The 27,874-nt window shown below is 54.6% G+C and overlaps 1 protein-coding gene and 1 long non-coding RNA gene across 6 annotated transcripts in view; one reads left to right on the top strand and one right to left on the bottom strand.

The window, feature by feature from the left end:
* The window catches only part of RHBDL3 (rhomboid like 3), a 43,701-nt gene extending 22,087 nt beyond the window's left edge, over window positions 1-21,614 (bottom strand). For 2 of the 4 annotated variants that reach the window (XM_064495905.1, XM_031468299.2), the window contains exons 1-3: window positions 21,134-21,613; window positions 5,598-5,756; window positions 1,720-1,944 (exon numbers count right to left, since the gene is read on the bottom strand). In XM_064495905.1, the coding sequence (XP_064351975.1) occupies window positions 1,720-1,944; window positions 5,598-5,756; window positions 21,134-21,244 (495 nt within the window). In that variant the 5' untranslated portion in view covers window positions 21,245-21,613. Of the gene's footprint in view, window positions 1-1,719; window positions 1,945-5,597; window positions 5,757-19,575; window positions 19,600-21,133 lie in introns of all 4 variants that reach the window. The other 2 variants (XM_031468298.2, XM_064495906.1) reach the window with 2 other exon arrangements.
* LOC116157753 (uncharacterized) lies at window positions 20,579-26,435 on the top strand. 2 transcript variants are annotated; one of them, XR_010384636.1, is made up of 4 exons: window positions 20,579-20,660; window positions 22,504-22,664; window positions 22,818-22,918; window positions 25,510-26,435. It is a non-coding gene; the product is annotated as an uncharacterized LOC116157753 (long non-coding RNA). The 2 variants fall into 2 exon arrangements; XR_004141913.2 differs by lacking the exon at window positions 20,579-20,660 and having other exon boundaries at window positions 21,723-22,664; window positions 25,510-26,434.
* The last annotated feature ends 1,439 nt before the right edge of the window (window positions 26,436-27,874 follow it).

The following is a 27,874-nucleotide window of genomic DNA, read 5'->3' as shown; positions in this document are numbered from 1 at the left end:
TTTCTTTATGAGTCAGTTGTGCTTTGACATTTTCTTTTGTCCTCTCCTACAGTGCCAGGTTGTCAGCATGTTGTTAACCAGGTACCACAACCAGGTTCTTACTTCCGACTGCTGGTGGGGGCCCCTTCTTGTCGCTTCCCACCACATTCCTTCTATTTTCACTCCATTATGGAATCAGAAAACCAGGTGACTAGACCTGTATGTAAAATAAAAGCCTTGAGCTTTCGTATGAGGTCTCTGAAACAGTTATTTCATCATTTGTCAGTTTTAGATTGGTGGTTTGGGTTTACACAGCTGAGGTTTTTGAAAATTCGTAACCAATCTGGATGCAAGATCTGGTTCCTCTGGATGCCTTTGGACAAATTATTTTCATTCACTGGTCTTCAGTTTCTCCATCTAGAAATGAGGATATGAATGCCCACACTTCCACAATGATCGTGAGGTTTGAAGATGATAAAGCGCACAGGAGAAGCCAGCCCTGTGTGCGGCATGCACTCAGGGAAGGCAGCTGGAATTAGGGTAGGGCTCAGGCCTCCTGGGCTGGGCCTGGGAACGGCAGCTGGACTCCCTGGGGTCTCTGGGAGCTGTTCTGTCCACCTAACACCATGCGTGCGGGTGGCCTGGCAGCAAATCCAGCTTCCAAGCCAGCTTGTTATTATTGGCCCTCAAATAGAAGTTAATAAATAGACCAACACAGTAAGTGCTTGGAGAACAAGTCCAAGAACATCTCAGCAAAATCACAACTCCAACATGTACTTGGGTGAAGCTGGAATAACACAGAGAGGCTCTAGCCTGCAGATTAGATATTCTGATTTAGAAAAAAAGAAGAAGGATGCTATGAAGCTTAACGATCCTGCCGTTTGAATCGGCAGGAACCATAAGCAGGGGTGGTAATTAGGCCCCTGGCTCTGGAAGAGAACGGTGATTATCAAACGCCAAAGGGAGGCCAAGCGTCCGTTCAAGAGCTGGGGCTGCGGGGAGGTGAGCGGCACACAGGTTCTTAGGCTGAAGAGCCGGAAGAACTCTGAGTCCCTCGCACATGGGCACTGATTCAGAAAGTGGCACTTTGGATTCTATCGCATAAGCTGAGACTTTTAGAATAACAATAGGCACGAAGGATTCCCTAAGGGGAGAATGTTCTTGCAAAATACGTTAAGCCCACATTTGCCTGTTCATAAACACTCCCTCCCGTATGTATTTGTGTAACGCTTTTGTGTTCAGAAAGCACCGCCAGCCATTCTGGTGGTCTAAATTGAGGAGTCCTGTGGGAGAAGGAGGGCAGGTCTGCGTATTCCTACTCTACAGGTGGAAGAGGGGAGTTCCCGCGGAGCAAATGACTTGTCCACCTTACTCACTCAGGGAGGAACTAAAATAAATTGTTTTAATGAGTTAGCCTGGCTAAATCCCCCAAATCAGTGAACTTATGACACTGTTTTACTTGCTGTTGTTTCTGGCGGGGGTGGTCACATGGGGATTCGGCTGCAGCGAATATGGCTTGAAGTTATCATCTTTGCCATCTCTCTGTGGTCCAGGGGTTTTAACAACACTTGCACGCACCGTAACAGGGCCTGACTTGCAGTGACAACTGCCGTTTGGTCCTCAATCATCGCCTTTCGGTGGATAAGATGCTGCCCGTCCCTCTCATGATCTCAGATATCCTCTTGACCCCCCCCCAGGTCCCCCCAAGACCAAGCAGCCCTTCCCCACCCTTGTCCTTGCCTCCAGCAGTGTGACTGTGATCATGAACCAGGGCGGGGGGCAGCAGGTGTAGCTGTCGTAGTACCACTTCCGGTCAATCTCCCGGGGCAGGGTCTCGTAGGCCACGTGGCGGATCAGCCGCTGGGAGAGGTTCAGCCCCTTCTCCTCCAGCAGGGCCTTGCTGCAGAGCCGACGGTTCCCCTGCAGGATGGCCTGGCGGAAGCTGTTGGACCGCTTGTTGCTCATCTACACCGGGAACAGGGAGGAGGAGGGGGTCAGCACTGGGGTCTGGGGAGAGCCCCGACCCATTTCTCAGCCAGCCCATTCCTGAGATCAGCCAGGCCTCATCCCACCTTCCTCTTTCTTCTGTCATAGTTACAGGAAGCAATATTCACAGAGCCCTTCAGTGTCAGGGGTTGTCCTAAGCACTTTGTAGCTTCGCTCATTTGAGGCAACTACTCCACCTGCTAGATACAGACCACGAACATCCCTGTTCTCTTGGTGAGGAGACTGAAGAACATAGAGTTTCAGGAATCCGTCAAGTCCAAAACCAGTAAGGCTCCAGGGCCTGTACTCATGTTCACCATACCTCCCTTCCACAGACCCCTCCATCACCCATCATCATTTCCTGAACAACTGCTAAGTGTCAGGCACACTGCCAATGCAGGGGACGCAGTGGTGCTCAAGACAGATAAGCAACCAGCAGTCATGGTTCCAAGTGAAGGTGCCGCTGGAATACACAGGAGGGAGCCCAACCCTGGCCCATGGTGGTCAGGGAGGGCTTTCTGGAGGAGGTGGTATGAGTGAGAACTGAAGGATAAGTAGCAGTCAATATCCTCAGCTTGGGAAGAGGCAGGCAGCCCTTGGTTAGATAAGTGAGTTTGCAGGGAGGTCCCCAGAGCCAGAACCTAAGGCTGTGCTTGTGGAAGGTCATCCCTCCTGAGTGCCTTCAAGGGAGTTGCGAGGCTCAGGGGGCCCAAGGACTAACCCCACCCCCAGCAGAGTCCTGGCTGCCTCGCCCAGTGGTTAGCCCAACTCCCAGAGACCAGAGGCATCCCTGCTGACTTTCAGCCTCCCGAGGCCTCCGTTACCTTCCACCTGCCCTCTGTGACCACACTCTAGACCCTTCTAACGGGGAGATGTCCTAGAGATGTGGCTCTCCCAGCTCCAGAGCCCACTGTGCTGCCTGGATAGCTGTCTCATGATCTCTGGGTGTGGATTGCCAATGTATTCCTGAGACTGTGGGCTCAGCAGTGACATTAGGCTGCATTCACCTGAAGGCAGGAGTCCAGACCGGGCTGCGGAGGTAAGCCAGGCAGACCAAAGCACAGGGCTTTGAAGCCCTGACGGGGGAAGGGAGCTGGGGAGAAGCTGGGTTCAGACCAGGCCAAGTGGAATAAGCCTCCATCTGCAGCATCCCCTCCCTTCTCCTGGGTTCTGTAAGCACCTTCAAAATCCAGCCAAAGGCTCGCCTCTCCAGCAGGCCTTCCCGGATGACCCCTTCCAATGACTCCCTGTTCTCACCCCCCACCCCCACCCCATGTCTGCAAAGCTTGCATCTGGTTCTCAGTGGCTTGGCGGTTCTGGAAACGCAGGCAGGGCTTGGAGCTCCACGTTCACTGCAAGCCCGAGACAGGATCACGTCGTCAAATTAGTTTGTAGCCACTCTTTCCATCCGGTCCCCTAGTCCCCGGGTATGCACGTGCTCACGGGCCTGCACTGCACACACACTCACAAACACACACCCGGAAGACCCATGGTGGGGAGGAGCTCAGCACGCGTACAGGAGAAGCAGTGCGTGCACATGCACACTCACCCTTCACCTGCGCCCTGGTGTGCCCAGAACTGTGCTGGGCACAGTAGCAGCCCTGGTCTCTGGCCTCATGGAGCTTACAGGACAGACAGATGGATAAACAGCAGCAAAAGAGGACATCATCTTTGTTATGTGGTGCATATTATCCCCACATTATAAAGATGGGGACAAGAGCTTGGAGAGGGAAAGTAATTTTCTCAGGGACCCATAGTTAGTACATCAGAGTTAGGATTCAAACCCAGATGGCGCTTTTGTGCCAATCAGATAAGTGAGTCTCTTCTTCGGTGGATACACCTTTTCCAGGCCTTGCTGAACAAAGCTCAGGTCACATTCCAGTTCTCATTCATCTCTGCCCAGTATCCTTCTTGTACAGTCCACAACCTGCACACCCGTACATGATAACCCTGGCCACTCAGCTGTAACAACGTGGTCTCTGCTATAAGAGAGGCTTGCACAAAGCACTATGTGGTCTCTGGATAAGGTTGGTTTGTTCTGCCTGGGTTGGGATGGGGAGGGGCTCACAAACGATGCAGAGGAGTTAATCTGGTAAAAGAACATCAGAGACAACAAAAACTTTCAAATACTTCATCTTATTTAATCCTTGCCACAACCCTGAAGAGGGTATCCTTTGGCTTCATTCCACAAATGGAAAACAGGCTCTTTCCCACTGAGTGGCAAAGGCAGAGCCTGGAGCAGGACAGGTTCCCCCGACTCCAGCCCGCGAGCTCTCCGCCCGGCCCAGAGCTTCCACCAGGAGATCCCCTTCTTAGTGCTGGTCTCCAGGGCAGCCCTGCCCACAGGAACCCAAGCCATGGCTGCCCACTCCAGCTCAGAATTCAAACACTGTAATCTTGATGGTAACAAGTAATCTGCTGTTGTGAGTTCCCACAGAGGACTCCACGGACCCCTGGCTGGAGAAGCAGCTCACGCACTGAGCCCTGCAGCAGGGCACGCAGCAAACACGCTGGTGCTGGGGCTGTGGATGAGCCAATGAAGGCTCAAACCCGTGGCCTGGTCCAGCCACAGGGCTCACCTCCACTGCCCACCCCTGGATCCCGCCAGTCCCCCTGTTTAACTGAGCTCTGGCCCCCACCTTCGAGGTTTGCTCCCTGGGTCCACTCAGAACAGCAGATTCCTTCACCACTAAAAGCTCTACAGCTGCTCCCTGCAATCATGCTAACCTCTGGGCAAAGGCAGATCCTTAGTCAAGAGGCAATGAAAATAACCCCAAACCCAGCACAATGGCAGGTCCTGGGTCCTCCATCACTGATACCTCTGAATTCTAGGAGCCTGGGGACTTCACATCAGTCACTTAATGGGTGACAAGAAGAGAGGTGACAGTCTCCGTACCACGAATAGGGAAACTAAGTGGAGACTTCTGGCCTTGTGTTCATCCTGCTGGTTCACGAAGCTTCCACACATACCCCACCCATCCCAGAGTGGGATGCTTCCTGCTTAACCCCACTGATCCCCACTCCAATCCCACTGCAGTAGCCCCCAGAACAGCATAGCAGGAACCCCCGGTGAGGAAAAAGTCCTATCTCCAAGACATCAGACCACTGTGCAGGATTCATGGGCCTCCTGCCTCCAGCCCCTCCACCAACGCAGGACATCTGCCAGCACGTCTGATGAGCTCCAGCCTTAACCCACAAGCCCCATCGCTCCTGAAAGGTCTGGTCTGATCCTCCGAACATCGCTCCCCGGCTCCTCTCCTGCCAACAATAACCTCCCACCTCCCACTCCCAGCCCTTCATTTAGGCGGAACTGACCCCACTGGCAGCTCCAGGGGTGGGCACTGATTGGTTTGAGCCAATGAGCACATCCCACTGGCCTAATCGAGGCCAATGGGAGGCGGGAAATCCCAGGCCTCCTGCTGAGGGCTGGAACAGCTGCAGCCACTTTGCTGCTACAGTGGGGGGTCTGGAATTGCCAGAAGCTTCTTTTTCTTGGTGATTTCCTTTCAACTGCCGAAGCCTGGACTTTTTCAACGCTGCAGGCCAACGGATGCCTTTAATTATCCAAAAGAACCCTCTAAGCCACACCCCAAACAGGCCCCTCCCAGCGGCGAGGGCCCCAGAGTGCTCACCAGGTTGACAAAATCCTGGTAGCAGATCTGCCCATTGGCCTGGCTGTCGGCGAGAGCCAGGAGCACCTCCCTCTTGTGCGGGTCCAGCTTGGAGCTGTGGCTCTCCAGGAGGCTCCGGAACTTGCCTGTGCTGATGTAGCCCGTTTTCCCAGGGTCAAACTGAGGGAGAAACACACACAGCAGCGGGGTCAGCAGGGCTCCGCCCCTCCCCCGCACTGCCGCATGCGCCTGCCCCGCCTCCATCACCACTTAGGGCTCCCAACCCCTCTGCCAACAGAGGCCCAGGCGGCATCTGGGATGTTTCCAAGGCGCCCATGGGAAACATTCAAATAGCGGGGACAACCACTTACAACCCTAGAAAGCCCCGGAGACCTTTGAGATCGCCCAACCCGGTGTCTCCCGCGTAGGGAAGGAAACGCACGCTCAGAGAGGTTAATCCCTGCCCTTACTGCCGACCCTGGACAAGAGGAAAGCAGGAATGAAGAAGTGATGAGTGGAGGAAGATAAGGAAATCTGGGGCCTGGTCCAGAGGGGCCGAGTGGGGAAGGCACGAGACCCCGGGGAGCTGGGAGCACAGCCCGGGCGGTCCTTCCACATCTGGCTGCGGGCTCGGGCTCCACCCCCACCCCCGCACCCACGCACACCCCACAGCCCTGCGCACACCGCCAAGCGGGGCGCCCCCCGAAGACGCGCGCTCGGGGTGTTTGGTCGGTTTTTGACTTTGCCCTTTTGCCCTGTGCAGCTCTGCACACGTGGGAGCCTCTGCCTAGGGCTCACTTCCCTGCCTCGTGTCTCCCTGGGAGACTCCGATCACGATCACACTTTCTAACTAACCAGGTGTTGGGCCTCCAGGAAGCCTTCCCTCACACGCGGTCTGCCCGCCCCGGACCTCGGACAGCCCTCCGGCCTCCGCCCTGCACTGTCCTCTTATTATTTTCAGCGCCTCTCTGGACTGCCCGTTCCTTGAAGGCTGGCATCACAACTTGTCCCCAGGCCTTAGCACAGAGCCCAGCATAACTGACACTTAGTGGAGATTTGTGGAGTGAGTGCAGGTTCAGGTGAAGAGGCAGGTACTCATTTTACAGAGAAAGGCTCATGGGTTCAGTGAGAAAAGGGGCTTACTCATCTCTCCCAAAGCAACCCGCACCACTCTGTCCCTCTTCCATAGCCCCTCTTTCCTCACAGCACCCACCTGACTTCCACCCCCACCCCAGCACACATCCTGCTAGAAAAAGACGCAAGCGGTCTCCCAGCGATGCCAAGGCTGGTCCTCCTCGTAAAGTGCTTCCCCATGCACTCACCACACTTGGAGACGCTGCCGTGGGATGCTTAGGTTTTAAAAGGCAAACAGACACTGTCAACGTCCACGTGTGCATGACAAGGGAGCCCGGAAGGCCAAACCAACGTCTCCCCCTTTTCTGGATAAGGTCAGTGAAGACTATTTTAGGCTGATTCTGGGTGCAGCCTCTCAAAGACAATCCAGGAGAAACAGCCAAGAGTCACAAGTCCTGACCATTTCAATTCTCCCCAGAACTCGACCTGAGAAGCCATCTCTAAGGAGGCCTGTTGAGGAACCTACATGTGTCCCCCACGCTCCAGCAAAAATGCCAAACTTCAGGGATGACACCGATTTGGTTCACGCCATTGAGTATTTCAGGAAACTCACCTACCCCTGCTCCAGAAAGATTCTGAAGAGTAAAAACATCAAATATTTGCTGAGTGTTTTCATGAGGCCAAACACCATTCCAAGCACTTTTTACGCAAATGATTTCTTTGACCCCTGACAGCAACCTCATGAGTCAGTCCTATGATTGTGCCCATGTTACAGATGAGGAAGTGGAGGCCCAGGAAAATGGGCACAGAGAGGTTAAGTGACAAGCCTGCACAGCCTCCCAGCCCGCCGGCTGCTGCTGACCCCAGCATCAGGGCCTGCTCTGCTGCTCAGAAGCAAAATGTCAGGATCGAAGATGTGCGTGCAGACCCAGAAGAGGAGGCGGCTTCGGGAGCCCCACAGGCCCACTCTAAACAGATTTTTAAAGCAGGAAAGAGCCTCAGACAGCAATGGTTCTGATCTCCTTCCTCAGGTAAGGAAATGACACCCGGAGAGGCAAAGTGGTCACGGAAGCCAGGAAGTCTCCTTCTCTGGTACCTGGGACCCCTCCCATCCCCACAGGCTGGCACTGGCACTGGCACTGGCCATGGGGACTCCCCAGCCTGGCCTCTTCTGGTCCCACGTGGCCTTTGTACTGGGGGGGCGCTGATGTGGGTGGAGGTAGAGAAGCAGCCTGGAGCCCTGGGAAAATCCACGCCTCCCCAGCCGTCCCCTGGTGAGCACCACAGGGGACAGTGGGCTTCACACAGCAGGGAGCCTCTCCTGCCCCAGCCTGGGGGAGGAAGCCAATGCGCTCCTAGGGGCCGTTGGAGGCTCAGGGGGGCAGCGGGGTGCAGGGGCCGGGATCAGGCAAGGGCCCCTCTCCCTCGCTCCAGCTCCAGACAAAGAACCACCTGCTCCCCTGCTCTCCCGCCCCCACCAGGGCTCCCTGCTGTCTTCCGAGTGACAGGGGCCCGCGCTGTGGCTCCTCCTCCCGCCCCCCACTAGGGCCTGCCAGTCCTGCCCCAAGCACATCTCAGGCTCCAGACAGCAGAGAAGGAGCTGGAATCAGGCCGAGCCTCCCTTCTCTGCCAAAACTCCACCTTTCATGCCAGGGCCAGACAGGCCAGACAATGGAGGGTCATCGCTACCCTAATAATGAGGCCTCAGGGATGAAGGAGGGTGACTGGGGGTAGTGGGAGGCAGAGAGGGGCCGGCTGTCTGGGCTCCACAGAGGAACACAGGACACCTTCCATCCCCCTCAACACCTGGGAAGTTGAGGGCAAGAGCAAAAGCTGGCCAGGGTGGGGTTGGGGGTGGAGGGAGGTGGACAGAGAGAAGGATAGGGAGACAAAAAGAAACACGGAGAGAGGATTTGTGCAGAAGGTGGAGAAAGGTGGGTCCCACTGCCCCAGAAGGAAGCTAAGAGCTTCTAAAAGAGGCTGCAAGGAGCAAGGTAAACCCCATTCGTGTCTCAGCCACTTACCACTGAGGCCGCCCGGACTCTGTCCGGTTCCACTTGCCTCATTAAAGCCTGGAGGGAGCACTGGTGTCATGGAGGCTTGGCAGACCCTCCGGGACACACCTTTGGGCCCCCTCAAGGGCAGCCATGGGGACAGGATCATACTAGCACCATGGTTTGTTTGGAACTTTGGGGGAAACAAACCTTACAAATGTAATTTCCTCGTTAATGGTGTGCTAAAGGCCCTGAAGCTCCCCGTCCTGGGTGCTCCATGTCCTGAATTCACCCACTTTGGACAGGAGGATGCTCTCAGGATGAGGTCTAGGCTGGGTGGGCTGGAGACAGCCTGACTGGGGTTAGTCTGGGGGTGGTAGGGCAGCAGGAGGAATGGGGCTGAAAGGGCCTCAGACAGGCAGGCAGGGGCCCCGCGGAGGGGAGCCAAGAGTCGGGAGCATCCTCGCAGCTGCCTCCTGAATAGCTGACTCCCAGCGCTGTCAGGGGAGTGGGGGGCGGGGGCAAGTCCACATTCAGCCTGCGTGGAGCTTCTGGCGCAGAAGAGGAGGAAGGCACAAAGTTAGGAGTGACCCTCCCACAGCTCCCGCCCACCTGCCTTGGCCTTGAAAAGAGCTGTGAGACTGAGGCTCTGGGCCGCTTAATCCCACCAGCACCCAGCCCTCTGGCCCCTTAATCCTCTAGGTCACCAGTTTCCTCCTGCCCGGGGCCCCACACAGGCTCTGCTGTATACCCCATCTCCCAGCCTGGGCCCCCTCCTGGCGCACTTTTGACCTTGGCTCAGAAAGGACCCACCAAATTCTCTCTGCCTTATCGCCAGCCAGGGGGAGGATTTGGGGGAGAGTTCAGGAAAGATGCCCCCCCCCCAGCTATTATGCCATCTTGGGCAGATCATTAACCACGTTGCCTCAGTTTCTTCATCAATTACATGGTAGGAACTCTCCCTTCTCAGGGAGACGGAAGGGGGTCCACTCCCAGCTCTGCACACACAAGCACCCCCAATATGCAAACGGGGTTTGGGGAAAGAGAAATCCACAACCCAGACAGCCCACGGGGGGCAGTCGATCTTCAATTTTGCATCCTCACTCAGTCAAAGGGCTGATGGGAAACTCGGGGTCAGGATGAGGCAGCTCACTTACAGCAGTGAGGTCTGTGCTGTCAGAGGGAGCTGGGGACACCTCAGAGAAGGGCAGCAGGTCAGGAAATGATAACTCATGGTCCAGGAGAGCCGAAAGGAACTCAGTGGTTTTTAAGCTGCTCTGCAGAGTCCTAGGTGGTGGGGGACATCCAGAGAGGTGGGGAGGGGGTCGCCGAGCAGCCCCCCTTGGTCCTCAGCCAGAGCAGCTGCTTTCTGAAGTGTTCTATGTACTAGCCTTCCGCATCCCACCGGCTGAACAGCAACACAACAGTAGCTGTATATGCAGAACGCCTGCTAGGTGTCAGGGGCCACCTCACTGAAACCTCGGGTCCCCCTATGTCCTGATTTGTCTGAGACAGTCATGGTTTACACCTACTGTCTGAGCATGACTATTACCAGTGCCCCTTTCTCCCACCCCACACTGTCCCAATTTGGATAATAAATTACGTGGTCCCCCCATTTAAACCTCACAACAACCCTATGAGGTAGGTGCTGTTTACATGGGAGAAAAACGAGGCATCAAAAGCCAAGCTGCCCAAGTTTGAAGAGCTGGTAACTGGTGCAGATGGGTTTACATCCAGGTGGAGGGGCCTGCACTCTCCCATCATTAGGAGGCAAGAGTTTGAGAGACTCCCAGTTCGGTCCTCCCATCCGTTCACTGAACACGTATTTACTAAGGAGTGACTGTGTGTGAGGCATCGCGCTCATTTTATGGACGGGGAAACAGGTACAGAGGGCAAGTTAGTGGTCAAGATGGGAACAGTTCAGGGTTCCTCCACTGGGTGGCTGGTCCAGCCTTGCTCTTTCTTGTTTTTCTCTGTCCTGTTCAGTTATACAAAATAGAACTGGCCCAGGGTCTCTCGATGTGTGTTTTGTGGAACACCAGGCCCAAGAAGGGGCATTGAAATAAGGGTTCTGCGGTCCCATAAGTTTGGGGAACCCTTTTGGAAGGGTATGATGCATAAAACCATATGGTGAGGGGAGGGTATAGCCCAAGTGGTAGAGCACATGCTTAGCATGCATGAGGTCCTGGGTTCAATCCCCAGTACCTCCTCTAAAAATAAATAAACCTAATTACTTCCCCTATCCCTGCCAAAATAAAATAATTAAATAGTGCAATAATAAATAAATAAAATATTTTTTAAAAACACACACACAAAAACAAACAAAAAACATATGAAGGGTTCTTCAAGATCTTACAGTGGAGAAGCCTTCCTGATTTTGTTCAGCCCAGCATTTCCCAGACTTACTGGATCACAGTATTTTTTCACAGCAGCATTCCATGGAACACTTTTTGGGGAAAACGCATGAATCCACAGTAGAGTCATTTTTCCCTTTTGTAAAACCTGGCCCCTTTGTTGGTGATTCTGAACCAGCCTTTCACCCCCATCTCATGAGTGGGTCTGGTCCTCCAGGCAGCTGACATTTTGTCCGGAGTCCTCCAGCAAAACTAAAAGTCTGCCAGATCCAAGCTCCAGCCAGTTGAGGAGGGGTCAGGCCCCCGGAGAGGCCGAGGAAGCAATGACTGGCTTAAGGGGCTGCTGAGCTGAGCTCTCAGGGACCAGCCCCACGGGGCTGGGATCTGCCTGCTCAGCACCCAGGACAGCGGCACCACTTTTCCCCTCCCTGCCTCAGGGCCAAGGCTTCAGAATCCACCCAGGAGCAGCAAAGCGTAAGAGAACGAAAAAAGGAACAAGTCTATTTTATATCAATTATGTTCGTGTGATTTGTACAAACTCCTGTCCAGGATAATTACACGTCCGGTCCCTTCTCTCTCCCAGAAGGACCCTCTCCCTCTTCTTGATTGACATAAGTCCAGGTGCTCAGTGAGGGGGTATGGGCACTTTCAAAGAGCCCAAAGGCAGCACCTGGGGTGCCCTCCTGGTGAAGACCTCTCAGGTCTGGAAGATCGGGACCTGGAATCTAAGGAAGGCTCCCATCCCTGCCAAGACAGAAAGCCCTGGTAAAGGACCACATGGTGTGCAGGCTGGGGCAGAGGAGGGTGCAGGCAGCTGCCCCCCTCCCAACTGGGAGTTACCATGGTTCATCCACTGGCTCCCTGCATCCTTACCAGGCTTCTGAGCAGAGTGGAATTAACAAGGCTGCCCAGGGGTTTATGGCTCAGCAGAGCTGTCCCCACCTAACAGCCAGAGCCCACCAGGGAACTCCGGCCCATTCATGGATATTTACAGCCCTATAAATTAGGTCCAGGCCTGCAGCTGCTGAGGTCAGGAGGCAAGGTTACAGGAGTAGCAGCTTTCTCTAGCAGTTCCCTGCCTTGCAAATGAGGATGCTAATTTGCCCCATAGAGAAAACGCGCCTCACACCATCCCCTGACTGTCCCCCACCCCCGACCTGAAATACTCATTTTCACGAATGTTTGATTGCTATTATTCTCACACCAACCCTAGAGTAAGTGTGATTTGTCCCATTTAACAGATATGGGAACTAAGGCACAAAGAGAGGAACGAATTGCCAGGAAGTAAAACAGGGCACCACCTGGCTGGCTTTAAGCTGAAGCTAGGAGTGGATTTTCAAAGACCAGGCCTCTCTGGGAGGAAGCAAGAGTGGTGCCTAAAAACCAAGTTCTGACCCCTCCTGTCCCGATCTCCCCACATGGACACACAAGGGGCTCTGATGCTCCCTGGGGTTTGACCAGGCACCTGACAGCTGGAGAAGCCACAGCAATTCTAGGATTCCTGGTTATATTATTCCTGTCCTTCCAGCTGCCACCCCAGGGGCTTGAGGGAGGCAGCTTATGCCCCTCAAGGGGCTTCTCCCAGAAGCTCCAAGCCAGGCTCCTGAACACCCCCCATAAGTCAAACAGCTGAACCCCAGGATCTGAGGTTGGCAGGCTGTTTAGGAAGCTAAAGCACACTTCCCTCAGCAGAGGAGCAGAGGACATCCTGGCCTGAATCCAGGCTGAGCCGCTGGACAGTTGGCATATTTCCAGAAAACTACCCGGCTCTCTGAACACCTGGGCCGTGAGTGGAAGAGCTCTCAAACTTTCTCTGGACCGCAGGAAGCTGAGGTCAGGTGGGCAGTGAGGGGTGGGGTGCCTCTTTCCTCCAGGCCCTGTCCATCTCCACCCGGAGAGAGAGTCTCCTGGAAGATGCTGCTTCTCCCCCTTCAGAGCCTCCCACCCTGATGAAGGCTGTGCAGATGCCCAGACTCAGAGGGGGCAGCGGGGGGCTGTGACTCAGAGGCAGGCCCCTTGGTCCCAGGAGCAGCTGTGAGGCCTGTGCAGCCTCACCGGGGCCAGCCATCACTGCCGGCTGCCTGGGGACTGGAGCCGAGTCACAGCCACAAGGGCAGGGGCCCCAGGGGAGCCGGGAGAAGGGAGCAGAGAGTGTGTGCAAGCAAGGAGGAGGGGTTTTCCATCTGCCCCACCCCACCCCCTTCAGCCTAAACCCACTTCCTCCTGCTGCTACTCCTGGAGGCCGCCAGTGGGTCCCTCTGGTTCCCAAGAAAAGAGAGACCCAGGGAGAAGGAAGGGAGGGGGATGCAGACCTCTGCTCAGGAGCAGAGTGGGCAGGATAAAGGGCTACCAAACTCCTTCACCTCCTGTGGCCCTCTGCCCCGTTTCATAAGCCCCCTAGGAGCCTTGTGTACAAACACACACACAAACCCCTCTGCAGAGGGTCCCCGTCTGCTTTGTGTCTTCGGGCAAGCCCTGCCCCCCGGGGCCTCAGTTTCCACCTCTGTAAAGAGAGGGTAGCACCACTCACCTCACTGGGCTATGGAGAGACCAAACCAGACGAGGACATAAAGGTACACAGCAGACATTCAATGTTTGCTCTCTCAAAGGAACACTTTCTGACTCAAACCTGTACCTTGCTTCAAAGAAGCTGGTAGAATGAGGCTGGCTGCTACCCCTAGTTCGACACGATCTGAGACACACGGCAGCTCATTGCCATAACACGGAATAGTGCTCTGGGTGCAATCTCACAACCGACCTACAGGAACTGCGAAGTCGGAAGACTGGGTGGAGGAGGCCTGCTCTGCGCTCCGGTTCTCGCCCTCACCCTTGGCCATGCAGGTGGAGAGAGTGAGCAGAAGGGAAACGCTCGGGCAGCCAGGCTCCCCCAGATAGCCTCCATCCAAAAGCTTGTCTCCTTTCTCTGTGAAAGTCCAGGGGGGAGGTGGGTTTCCAGCTCCTGCCCTGAAGAAGCCAGCCTGACATGGTAGAAGGGGGTCTGGACCTAGAACTATCTTCAAACCGATGTTAACGTCTTGAAATCCCAGTGACGGGGTAACAACACCACATTTATCAGGGGCTCGCTACAGACCATGCCAAGTGCTATCCACACGCTGTCCCATCAGGCCTCGCAACAGCCCTGAGGGCAGGCAGCTTCCAGATGAGAAAATGGAGGCTCGGAGAGGTGACCTGGCCTCCCCACTGTCACACAGCTAGGAGAAGCAGAGCTGGGACCTGAGCCAGATGTGGGTCCTCACCACTGCCTTAGTCACTGAGGGCACCAAGGAAGCAGACGAAGGTCTGCAAGGCCCAGTGGCAGGAACACATGTCAGAGAGAGAGGGCAGAGCTGGGCCACCAGCTCTGATACTACTGCGTCAAGTGACCTCAGGAGGTCACTGACCTCTGTTTCCTCATTTGCAAAATGAGCAGATTGGACAAGATGCTTCTAACCACCTAATGATCCATGATCCTCGTAGCAGCAGCCCCAGAGGGGCTGACCCAGGCGAGGCAGCCCCACAGTCAGGGCCTGCTGCTGGGGAGGACACTGGAACCCAAGACAACGTGTGCAGGGATGTCGTCTGACTTGTTCATTCCAGCATGTGTGTGTGTCAGGCAGGCAGCCAGGCAGCGTACAGTCTCAGATCCCACGGCCCCACTGCTCAACTGCCATCGAATGTATTTGTGGGAGTGGTCAGTGGTCGGGGATAAAAGGGTTAATTCAGCCTGACTGCTGGGGTCACTGGGGCAGGAGCACGGCAGCAAAGCTGGCTTTGTGGTGGAAGCAAGTCCATAAACTCTCAAGTCTGGAGGCCACCGGAGAAGGGGTTGGAGGTGCAGAGCACGAGCAAGGGAACCCCTCTCTGCTGGTTAATCCTGTGATATGAGGGCACCACCAATGCCCCGTCTCTGGGGCAGGTGTTTTCTCACTAAGCCGTTCAGCAGTCTTATGTCAACCTCCTTTCAGCTCCCAGAACCCTCTTAAGCCAGCCTCCAGCACTGTAAATGAGGTAGACCTTAGGATAAGGCTAAGGGAAGACCTTCCTCAGGCTGGAGACAAGGGGGTTGGACAGGAGAGACACTAAGGGAAAGCAAGCAGAAAAACCCTCTGGGTGCAGGAGTGGCTCTCTCCAGGAGCCGGGACTGGGAAGGAGCTGGTTTAGAGAGGCAGCCACCTTCCCCAGGGAGGCCCGGGTCTCAGAAGTGGCCCTGTGTCTCTTCCACTAAATTCTGATTCCCAGTCAAATGACAGCTGTCAAAAGTCCACTGGGTATCAGACACTACGAAGAGTTTCCACTTCTATTTAACTCCCACAGAAGTTAAAGATGATTATCCCCATTTTAGAGATGAAGAAATTGAGGCTCAGAGAGCTAATGTCACTTGACTCCTATCACAAAGCCAGTAAGGCCTGAACACTGGTCTATCTGACGCCATAGCCAGGGTTCTCCCCCCCAGCCTACCTAAGCAGACCCAGGTTGTGGTCATAGCACGTTCATAATTTTGGAGGGACAGTCAAGACTTCCGGGAGATTAGTGAAGCTGGGGTCTCTTCTTGGAGTCTGGGAAATGCATGCTCCCAAGGGAAGGGGGAAAGGGAGACACGATCAAGGTCCTTTCATTCTCCCTTTTCCCTCCTGTTTGTTGGAGCTTGGAAAGCAATTGTGCTTTGTTGACTTAACAGAACTCTGCTCCAAGCCCTCTTGCTCACTAAACATTCAGAGATCTTGAAGGCATTTTTAAGTGTGAACCTGGAAATGGTTTTCCAACCCCAGAAGCCCTGTAAGGGTTAATGGGCTCCAGTCTCTTATCTGCTATTTGACCTTGGGCCCTTGAGGGCACCTCCCTGGAGTTCTGGAAGGGACTGAGAATGAGACTATCAAAGCATAACCTGAAAAAGAGGAGCTTGTAGGAAACCTGCAAAACAAATATAGAGCAATAACCAAAGGGCACGCTACCTGAGCAAAATGGTAAATATCGGGGAATAGATGAGAAATCAAAAATAAACTCAACCACACACAAAAATTTACCAAATGATAAAATTTCTCAAACAATATATAAACGGTGATGCTAGGGTAACTGGTTTGGAATAGGATCTGGATGGACTAAAAGATTAGACGATTTTTTTTTTTAATCAGAGAAAAAGTGGTAGAAAATAGAGGCGCATATTTATGAGATCTGGAGAGGAAAGAGAACTGTCTTAGCTCCGAAGCAACAGAAGGAATCGTGAAGGAAAAGCCCAACAGATTCAACTATAGGCAAAGAGGATCTTTTTAACCACGATATTACACTGACAACAGGTTAATATTTATGGTAACTTTAAAATCCAGTACTTAGGAAAACCATTAAGATCCCAAGGATGTGGGAAGACAATTTCCTCAAAGAGAAGTTCAAACAGGAAACAAGCCCCTGGAACATCTGGGGGCCGAAGTGATGAGCTTTGGGTTTCCTGCCTGCTGCGACTTCTGGGACTGGCGTGGAAGCACAGGGAGGGGGGTGAGGAGGGTGGCGTGTTACACCCCTGCTAAAGCAGACCTGACAAATGCCCAGGATGCTGGGGAGGGTGGAAGGGGGCGGCCAGGTAAACTTCCAAGGGGCCGGGGTCACCTGTTTTCTTCACCTCCAACTTCTCAAAAGGCAATCTGGCCATTCAGATGAGGGATGACCACATAGGACCAAAAGACCAAGGTCATAGCTTCTAGTCCTTGGGTCCAATTAGCTTCCTGTTGGGTCAAAGCTACTCTACATGCTGAAGAATCAGAGAGCACAGAAGAACTGGCCCAATTCCATCCCTAAAACCTGGAAAAAGGTCCCAGCAGATCCCAGTCTGAAACCACAACCGCTGGTATCCGTCGCCTTGACCCAGGAAGGGAAGGAAGACCGACTGGGGATAGCCTCCCAACCCAATGGCCTCTGGAAGGTGAGCTCCGGGGCCATATTAACTTGCAGGGATTCTGACAGGTGTCATGTGAATCCCACTCCATTCAGCACAGTTCGCCCCATCAGGGCCGTCAACGTCTGCAAGAAATTGTGGGGAGGCTGCCTGCAACCTCCGGCCAAACATACTTTCCTGAGTGCACCAAGTTCGCCATCACCAAATCCTTCCTTTAAATAAGCCCAGAGGAAGAGGCAGAGAGGATGAAACCTTCCATATTCTGAATAACCCGGTGTCTTTCTGAAGTTGTGTGTCCATTTGTGAGGCTTCACACCTTGTCTTCATTCAGCCCTATCAGGGGAACGGTCCAGAGTGGCTCCAGAAAGTAGGGGGAACAGACGCAGAGTGGATATCTCCCAGAGGTCAAGATAATAGAAAGAGGCTTCTAATGCCTCATGAGGGGTGGGCAGTACAGACACAAGGCAGAACCTATCGTGAGAAAAAACTGTCCAGAGTAAGTTTTGGGAGTTCCTTTCCCAGAATTAATTTTGTCTGTCCAGAATGGTTTCTGGGTATCCCTTCCCAGAAGCCGGGGGGTGCTCCATGTGACACCCAGGGTCTCCATCCAGAGGGAAAAATTGGATTTCATAGATCACCCAGGGATATCAGGGGCTACATATTCTCTCTGCTCCCTTGAGTTCCAAATTCTTCCGACTGAAAGTTTTCCTCCGTTCACCCAAATAGTTCCTTTTAAAAATGTAAACACACACACAGGGACTGGCAAAGAAAATGAATCAAATGAGAAAGACAGACACAGACAGAGGGAAAGAAGAATGATACACTTTGTTCTAGGTTTCGGTGCTAAATCTGGCAGGAGGTGTGAAGGGCTGGCAGCTTGCTGGCTGTGGTATCAGAGGCAGCAGGCGGCCCCCTCCTGCCTCAGGGCGTCAGGCCAGCCGCTGCTGCACTCTTAGGAGCCGGAGGGAGAGTAGGTGGCACTCGGGAGCCAGGGAGAGGTGTGCCATCCCAGAGGGACAGGAGATGCTGGATGCTTCCCAAGCCACTGCCAGGCCTCGTGTTAGGGTGGATGACGCCCCAGGTCCAGCATGTCTTTCAAGCTGAATTCCGTGTTTTCAGTCCCACTTGGCAATCCGCATTTAGGGGGCTCCTCAAGCTGAACTGCTCTGAAACCGAATTTTGCAACCTCCCCCAACCCCGACCCTGAATTTTCCTTTTCCTCCTTGGTTCAGAATCTCAGAATTACATACACGGGTCCTTTCATCTATTAGGGTCTAATAAGGGCTTCCAGTCCTCCCACTGCCATGTCCCTCTTTCCTTCCTTTCTTACCATCAACTTCCAAGTCAAGGTGCTTGTATCCAATCATAGCCACAGGCTCCTGGCTAATTTCTCTCATCCCTGCAACCCACCTGACTTCTATCCCACTCACTCAGGATCTACCCAAAGCAGTGCCTGGATCTTGTAACAAACCTGCTAAAAAACCTTCAGAGGCTTCTCCTACCTCCAATGGTACTTTTTCAGCTTTATCTCTCTCTCCAACCCAGTACATTTCCTCTGGCCCAACCAGACTGGTCTCTTAAAGTCACACAAGCTTCTTGGTGTAATTCTCACCCCAGGACCTCAGCGTTCATTCCTCCCCTGCACTGAGACAGCTCTTGCCTCCTCTCCTTCTGTATCATGAACCCGGGAGGGAGAAAGAAACACACAACTGCATGCAACAGGAGTACCAAGCAAAGAAGAAAACCATTTCTTTGCTGAAGGTCAAATGTCCATCTTCAGGTTCCAAAGCCAACATGTGGCACTTCCAACTCCATTCCCCACACCTAGACTCTAGGCATTGCAAACAATCATGTACCATTTTCCATCTATAAATCTCGCATCCCTGAGGCAAAATTAGAGTCAGCTTCCATAAGTGCTCATATTGTGACAAATGAACTTATTTATGAAACAGAAACAGACTCGCAGACATAGAAAACAAACTTATGGTTACCAAGGGGAAGAGGGAGAGGGAGGGATAAATTAGGAGTTTGGGATTAGCAGATACAGACTACTACATATAAAAAAGATAAACAAGGTCTTAACAGTACAGCACAGGGAACTATATTCAGTATCTTGTAATAACCTATAATGAAAAAGAGTATGTGTGTGTATATATATGACTGAATGGGTATGCTTTACACCAGAAACTAACACACGTTGTAAACCAACTAAACTTCAATTAAAAAAAAAATGCTCATATTGTGAGTCACCCTCCAAGGATGGCAGAGATTCTACTTCAGTGGTGGCCATGGATCTTTGGTGGTGGAGGTAGAAAAGGAGAGGGGATGTTAACATAGGCCCTTCCCCCACCTTCCCAGCCCCAGCTGCAATCCCCTGGCATATGGAGAAGGTCCCAGGCTTCAATACATATTGTCCGATTTCTCCATGGTATAAAGCCGGCTCTGGTGAAGTGGAGTTGGGAGGAGGAGGGAGGGAAGGATCTCTCAGGGGAGTCCCCTCCACCTCCTCCTGAAACCTGGAGAGCACTGGAGAGCATTACTGTTCCTTTGGTCCCAGAGATGCGTTAAGCCACACCCCCACCCCACGTCACCATCTCAGGAGTGCAGAGCTAGGGAAGCCCACGCAAGCAGGGAGACTGATTGCCGGGAGGACTGGAAGGAAGGAGGGGGGCATTTAACTGCTCACATACCTGATCAAACAGGACTTTCCAGTGCTGGTAGAGAGGAAGGCCATGCAGGAGAGGAGGAAGAGGAGAGAAAGAAAGAAACACACTTATCACCAAGGCCTCTGCAGCCCCCTGCTGTTTCTGACCTAGCCTCCCAACTGCTGCCCACATTCAGGCACCCACTGACAAGAGGCCAGGGAACATCTGGGAAGAGCTTCCCGAACGAAGTCTACAAATAGCAAAGCTGGGAGAACTCAGGTTGAGAGGGAAAGCGTCCCTCATTCTGGGATAGGCAGGAGGAGGAATGAGCAGAAGGGTAATTTTCAACAATTACTAAAGATGTCCAACTCTGTCCAACAGCCTTTAATAACTTCTGCTGCCTAAAGCTTATCTGTGTGTCTACTCCCAGGCCTGGAATGCACGCCCAGGTGCAATTCCAGCAGAGCTGCTGCAGCTGTCTCAACCTGCTGGCAGCCAGAGAGCCCTACTCAGGAAATCCCACCCCTGCATAAGCACTAACGTTTTGCCTGAAGTTTGGGAGGCGGGGGCTCCTAAATACACTGAAGCCCACCCAGTCTCCTTCAGTCTGAGTCTAAGTGACGAGTACAGGAGTTCTGCTAGAACGAGGGGGCCAGAAACAAGGGAGGGGTTCAAGCACAGGAGCCAAAGGGGGCGTACAACCCCATTCAGACTTCCTGGCTGACGCTGGTAGGTTGTGCGGGCCAGGCTTCACTTCCCCGTCCCCACCCTGAGAGGGAAGGGGCAGGGCAGAGCGTCTGCCCAGTTCTTCATCTCCGTTAGCAGGTTAACCTCGGGAGGGAGAAGCTTAAGAAACTCCAGTTTCCAGGGCTCCCCAGGGCTGGCTCTGCCGATGGCTCCCGGGACCAGAGCAAGGGAGACTCAGGCAGCAGATGGCAGGGAGCCCTCTGGGGCAGCCCCTCCCTATCCTCACCCAGGGGGCCGTCGCTGGCAACCACGCGGTCTGGGACTCCTGACCCCCCTCTGGGAGCAAAACCGCTCCCAGCACTCCTTCTCTCCCTCCTCCGGCCGGGCTCAGGGACAAGGGCCAGCTGGAATTTCAATCAGTGTTGCGACAGGACAGGTGCCGGGTGCGGACTAATCCGATAGCAGAGAAGGGGGTCGCCAGAACGATCTGCGCCGCTGGATTCCGGGGACTCTGCGGCGCCCGCTCCTTCCCTGGGTTCCGAGAGCCCCGGGTCGCGAGTGGGAGGGGAGGGGAGCCACTGCTGTGACGCGGCCGCCTCTGCGGGAAAACGCCGTGTCCCGGGCACTGCACCAGCCGCGAGGAGGGGGCTCTGGCGGCCGACGGGTCCCCAGCGCAGCAGTGGGCGCTGCGTTCCGCAGGGAAGCCCCGGGAGCCCGAGCAGGGGGTGGCGCGCGCGCGTTTCGGGGAGACCGGTCCCTCCGCCCCCTCCCGCCCGCGGGGACCCGGCCAATCCGGGGCGCTTCCGCGTCACCTTGAAACCTCCCAGTTGCCCCGCGAGGGGCAAGCCGGGGGGAGGGGCAGGTGTCCCCTGACGCCCCCTAGAAAGTTTGCCCAGGCCGGGGAGGGGGCACTCACGTCCTCCGGCGCCGGTGGCGGCCGCTCCTCCGCCTCGGGTTCCAGCTCCTCGATGCGCTCCGCCTCGGCGCAGGCGGCCACTGCGGGGCCCGGGCTGGGGTGCTCGCCCATGCCGAGGCGGCGTCCGGGGCCAGCCGCGGCTGCGGGGCTCTTCCTGGGGCGCTGGGCTAACTTTGCGCCGCGGCGGCCGTGCGGCACGGGGGACTCTGTGCGCGCCGCGCCGCCTCCGCGCCCGCCCCCATGGCCCCGGCCCCCGCGCCGCCGCCTCGCGACCCCAGGACGCCGGGCCCTCAGCCGCAAACTTCTCGGCGCCCGCTGCGCCGCCGGCCTCCGCCTCCGTCGCGGCCCCTACGCCTGGCTCTGAGGCGAGGGCGCCCTTGGGCCGGCCCCGGCTCCGGCCCCGCGGCTCCCCACGCTCCCTTCCCGCTTCCCGCGGCCCCCGCTCTGCGCGCGAGTCTCCACCTCCCCGCGGACTCCTCGGGGGCGGCGCGCAGGCGGGGGCGGGGCTGCTCCCGGGGACCGCCGCCCCCGCCCCCACCCCCCCCGGGCGCCACCACCCGGGCCGACTCGGTCAGAGCGCCGCGGCCTGGGGAGGAGGAGGGCTGCTAAGGGCTGGGCAAAGTAGCCGCACGGCCCAGGGCGGGGATGGGGCTGTGCTATCCCCGGCCACATCACCAGCTGCTTCCACTCCGGGTCCGGATTTGCCTCTCCGCACCCGGCCGGAGGGTGCAGTGTCCACTTGCCGAGACCCTCTGGGTTAACGATGACTTGGAGGCAGCAGACTCGTGAAGGAGGCAGGGGAGAGATATTCACTAAGTTGGCAATGTCGGGGTTAACTGCGAATAGATTAGGGGCAGGATGCTGGGAGGACGGCGTCCCTCGACCACCCTATTTCTTTTCACTTCGGTCTCAGATCCTGGGGGGACCAGGTAGCCCAGTAGTTTAGAGATGGAAGAATTCAGAAGAATCCCAGACCCCAAACCCTGAACCTTGGCCTCCCAACACCCAGAGCTGTGTGACAGTGCCCTGGCTTTACTGGACCAGGTGGCAAATGTAAGACTAGGGAAGTGCCCTACCTGGGAGAGGGGCTAAAGCAAGTAGGAATCAAGTTAGAGCAGAGGAGTAGGGAATCTTTTAAAGAAAAAAAGCAAAATCGGTCCTGCTTCCTTGCAGGAGAGAACTCCCAGGAGAGACTCTCCCTTAAGCAGAGGCTCTGCCTGTAAGCGGTGCCAATGGCAGGCTGGGACAGGTGCTGGGCTCTCCCAGGGGGCTCAGGGATTCATTTCTGGTGATGTCCAACCGTCAGTCCCCAGCCCACACCAAGGCTGTCTCCTTCCACTCCCCTTACTGGCCTTTGTTCTCTCTCTCAGAAACTGATGCTCATTTCCATTGGTGAAAGTTGCAATTAATGCTCTCATCTTCATAAAGTGAACACAGAACCCCGGCCCCAGGATCCAACCTGTGACCATCCCACCCGACAATGACTGTTCCTCCTAAACGCAGAGAAGGAAATTAACTCCGTTCTAATTAGGTGAGTTTGCTACAGACACCAATTTTCATCTCGGTTTCAGAAAGTGTGATCATTCCAACTATTTTTGTTTCTCACCACCCTCCCCCCATCCCTACTCTACTAACAAGTCAAGATCCTGCCAAGATTTTCTTGTAAATAAAACTGTCTGCATAGGGTGTGATTTTGAAAACAGCCTTCAGGGGACAGAAGAGAGGCTGATCGACTCCTTTGCAGAATGAAGCCCGGAAGGACATGGGGTGGCTGGGGGCCCTAAGGTCAGTGTCACTGCCTCCCCCCGCCCTCCGCACCCCATATCACTTACAGGACCTGCATGGGTGCTGGCTGTGTTACACTTAGATCTTTGGGACTGGTGAAGTGGGCCAGGAAGCGGGCGGTTCCAGGGGAGGGGAGGAGAAGAACCCAGGGAGGTCTTGGCCTCTGTGAGGTGCCCAGCAGCCCTGGGCAGTGTTCTGACCCCAGCTGCCCTTTGAATTTTGCCTTCTCTCCAGCCCAGAGACAGCGCTTATCAAATGATCCAACTCTGTCATTCCCTCCAGCGGAAGGGACCTCAGGAGGCTCAGTTCAGTTCCCCGAACATTTCTTGTGCTCCTACTAAGTGCCAGTAACAGAGCTTTGGGAATACAGAGGTGTACAGGATCCAGACCCTGACCTCCAGAAACTGTTCAGCTGAGGGTGACAGCCAGGGAAGTCCAGGGTTATAGAAACCCAAAGGAGGGGGTTCCTGTGTGTCCAAGAAGGCTTCCCAAAGGACATGCCCCAGAACCAGGCAAAGTGGAAAAGCTGGAGGGGAGACATTCCAGGCAGAGAGAACAGTACATACTTGGGAGGCAGCATGGTTTGGGAGGGGAACTGTATGCAGTCTGGCAGGCTGGAACTCAGAGCAAGGCGCTCAAAGTAAAGAGCCCAGCCTGGAGGGGAGGGTGTGCTTCCTGAGAAAAGGGCTTGGACTTTACTCTAAGGGCAATGGGGAGCTATCGAAGGACTGTGAGCAGGAGAGTAATATTTAAAAAGATCCCTCCAGCTGTAGTGCAGGAGACAGACAGGAGGGAGGTTGGCCTGAGCACAGGGACATGGGAGGTGCCATCCAAAGATGGGTTCATGAGGGCAGCAGCAGTTAGAATAAAGGGGAGGGGGAGGCTCTGGGTAGTATCCAGAAGGGTCTCCTACTCCTCCATCTGCCCTAGGAACGTTTCACCCCACCTCGGCAGACAGTGTTCCCAAAAGTCTCTTTGGGAAGAATTCCTGACCTCTAGCCAGAATCCTCCCTTCAGGAGACCGCTTCCCTTTCCCTGGCCCCTGCTGGAAGGAGCACGGCCATCTGGACTCTGTGACAAGTTGTGACATCCAACATTCTCTGTGAACCTGAGGCCACACTCTCACCTTTTGCCCTCAGCATTGCCTCAGCCTCACCAGCCAGCCAGCCCACTGAACCCCTCAGCCCCAGGGGCATCTGCAACTAGGAACAGACCACTCCCAGCAGGCAGTGGGACCCGGGGCCTGGGTCCCAAGGCCTGAAACCTCTAAGGGGTGGGAGTGGCCAGGATATCTGACAGTTTTTGTCCCACTCCAACCTAAGACAGCCTGTGGGCCAGCACATTCTGTGCCATACTGGAGACAGAGGAGAGAAAGGGCATGGTGCCTGCTCACTTATGCTGAACGCTGCCCTGGCCAGGCATTCCTACATGTTCGTACCCTGGGGCTACCTGCTGATGGACTGATTGGCATTCATACCCTGCTCTTCATTTTGTAAGTGCTCTCCATCCAGGACCTCTTGTAAAGTTCCTAACAAGACACTAAGTCAGTGCAGGACAGGGTTAGAGCCTGGGAGAGAGCAGTTCAGATTCTGATGGGTCAAACTCAGTCCAGAGGGGCAGGAGTGTGCTATTGAGATGAACTTTGAGAGGGCAGCTTCTGGGTAGAGTGTGGAAGGGCTTCTTGGTGGATGGACCACTGCAGTAAAGGTACAGAGTTGGGAAAGCCACTGACTGTCTTGGGAACAACTCTGTGGGTGAGCACGAAGCAGGGATGGCCAGGTGGGTGAGAACCACGCCGCCGGAGTCTTTGAGTGCCCGTCTGGGGAGGTTGGACCTTGCTTAATGGGCAATGGAGAAGCAGTGGTGGCTTCTAATTGGAGCCGCATTTTAGGAAGATTAAGTTGGCAGCAGCTCAAGAGAGCAATTCTGCTAACACATTGCGAGTGTCCATTCTTTGCCAGACCCTGGCTGAGGTGCTGAGAATACAAAGGAAATAAGACCCAGGCCCTGGCCTCCTGGGAGAAAATTAGATAATCCTCTAATTACAGACCAGTGGGATAGAGGAAGGGAGAGGGGAGAGCTGTTTGGGGGCTGAGTGTCTAAGATGCATCTACCAAGAAAGGGAGGAAATTTCTTTATGGATCTGATGTTCTGAACCTTGTGGGGCGGGGACAATGGGGTTGCCATTGGTGAACCAGGAAAGCCAGGAGGAACCGCTGGGAGAGGGAATAGGGGGTGAGGGGAGCCCAGGAGTTTGTTTGTGGACATCATGAGCTAATGAGAAACCAGCGAAGAAACATTCAGGGCTGTAATTACGGCTCAAAGCAATGGCAGCACCGGGGGCGGGGGGGTAATGGGAGTGACTTTTTCTCCAGAACCTTTGTGCTTGGGCCTCTTCTTCAAGCCCAGTTTCCCATTCTGATGTCTCCCTCGGCCAGGCCCACACCCTTCCGACCCTAACAGTCCCCTCCGCCCGCGTGGAGTTCCATTTTCTGAGAAGCCTGCAAACAGCCCCAAGCTGCCTGGGATGAAGACAGGAGTTATTTTTGACTGAGATCCAAGCCCCTACCCTGAATTCTTTTGTCTTCCAGGAATCCCCCAGTCCTGTTTGAAGTCGGCAAGTCCGAACAGCGGGCGCAGCCCAGGGGGGAGACCGCCACTTGGAATCCAACCGCCCTCCATCCCCGGCTCCAGCATTCTTCCATCATTGCCCGCTGTCTCTGAGATCAAACAGAACAAGACTGCTAAACGGACTTTTTCCCCCTCCTTTCCTTTAGTCTCTTCCTCTCTCACTCCGGGGCCCCCAGTTTTCTGAGGAACTTAAATCATTACTGAAAGACGTCTAGGTTCATAGACACCAAACCCTTTCAAAGAGAGGTGTGGGCACCCAAGAGTGAAGCTCAGAAAAGCACAGAGGAAACGTTTACAGGTCCAAGATTTAGCCAATCCCATATTCAGAGAAATGCTCAGCTGCCTTGCCAGGCCTCATCTTCCTTGTCTGCCGGCTCCTTGGGGCTAGGCTGTCCATAGGGCCCCATTTCTGGATTCTCTGTGAGCCCCCAACACTCTTTGTGACCTTTAGTTATGTCATAGATAGGTCCTGTGTCCTTGGTAAACAGCACTTCCCAGTTCAACCATGTGCATCTCTCTGACGAATGCTCTTTCCTTCAGAAGACTTTCCTCAACCCTCCATGCCTGGATAGGACCACTCCTTCCTCTGGATCACTGTTTTCTTTTGACCTTGCATTATATTATCTAAGTTTTATCTTCCTTGTACAAGAATATATATTCCTTGAAGGTGAGATTATTATTCAGTTTTGCACCTCTCACAATACACAACATTGTACACTGTAGGTGGTGAACAAATGTTTAATGAGAAATAGAGCATGTCTCTTGATCTGACATGGAGTCTAATTACATAGTTATTACTCTCAGCCCTCAACAGGAAACAAGTTTTATGTTATGGAGAAAGGATTCTTCTGCATAATAAAAATACAGTTGTATCCCTGCTGCCTTTATTTCAAAGCACTTACACATCTGTCATTTCATTTCATCCTCAAAACGCCGGCCTTTTCTGGATAGCAGAACAGGGACAAACGGGGAAGGTAAAATCCCTGGGCCCAGAGCAGGTTTGATTCTCCATTCCCCTCACCAAATTTCTTATTTCAAGAGTGAAAGACAAAAGCCCCTGCGGTGGTGAGAGCACTTGGCCCAGACCTCTGCCCGCAGTGGGCTTCTCTTCTCCCAGGGCAAGCGGGTGGGGCTAAATCAGGGCGCCCAGGTGGGGCTGGTCCAGGCTGGTGTGAGCCAGAACTCTGGGGGTGTCTCTGGCTGTGGCGCAAAAGCCATTGGATTGTTTTTCCACTTCGTCTGTCTTAAGCGACGTGTGCAATCGGTGTCCCCAGGAGGAGGGGGGATGGTTGGCTGCCCTTCCCCACCGCCCAGAGCCAGACATGAGGATGCCCAGCGTGGAGCACAAGGGACGGGGAGAGTCTGGAGGCAATTTGCCGTGAGGCCCATGGTAAACCTTCCTGCTCGAGTGTCCACTCCACTCCACGAGGACTTGGTTTTGTTTGCTTACCGCAGAATCTTTGACTCCTAGAACGAGTCCTGGCACAGAGCAGGTTCACAGCATTTATCTGCTCAATGAGCAAACCTGTCTCCCAATGCTACTCTTGTCCAGGCCTGGGGAAGAGCTCCCAGCTGTCACAGTTCCTGGGAACTCTGTCCGGTGTTTGGCCTCAGAGGACTTCCTTGGCCTCCTTTAGGAAGAATGTCAATTCATCTGGCACCTACTCTGGCGAGGGGCTACGGTGGGAAATGCCGTGAGGTCCATGGAGCAGGCTCTCTGCTGATGAGAATGCAGCAGCAGCCGCAGCTGCAAAACATCCTGGATCTCTGTATCCAGAACAGCAAGAGGCCCCCAGCGCAGGGAGACAGAACAGAAACCAGCGGCGGCGGCGGCAGCTGCCTGGGAACGCCAGGCAGAGGAGTGAGACAGTGGGCACTCAAATCTGTTTCCTGCATCTCTCAGCCACACAGCCCGAGTGAGGCTGTGTGAGAACTTCTCGGCGCACGTTGTAAATACCATCTGTCACGCTGCCCGCCCAGACGTGGCCTTCCTCCCTGGAAGGGAAGCAGGCTTTATTATTTATGCAGAACGCACCCTACTTAAGCCCTGTGCCACCAAGAGAGGGAAAGAAAAGCCCAGAAGAGTCAAGGACTCCAGGGAAATGCCCCTCGGAGAGCAGCTGGTCAGGGAGGGCTTTGTCCAGCGGCTTTCTTGGGTGGGAGGCTGGCTCTCCCGGGGGTTAGGGAATTCTCGTCCTGGTTCTGCCACCAGCTTGTGGTGTGACCTTGGGCAAAGCAGCTCAACCCCGTGGGCCTCCATGTTCTCATCTGCAAATGCAGAGGTCAGACTAGATGACTTGTGACACCGCTTCCAGCTCTGAAATT

This window comes from Camelus dromedarius, chromosome 16 (genome assembly GCF_036321535.1).
Source record: "Camelus dromedarius isolate mCamDro1 chromosome 16, mCamDro1.pat, whole genome shotgun sequence".
NCBI classification, from domain to species: domain Eukaryota; kingdom Metazoa; phylum Chordata; class Mammalia; order Artiodactyla; family Camelidae; genus Camelus; species Camelus dromedarius.
Note: the sequence above shows the minus strand (reverse complement) of the source record. Positions and strands in the feature narration are given on the sequence as shown.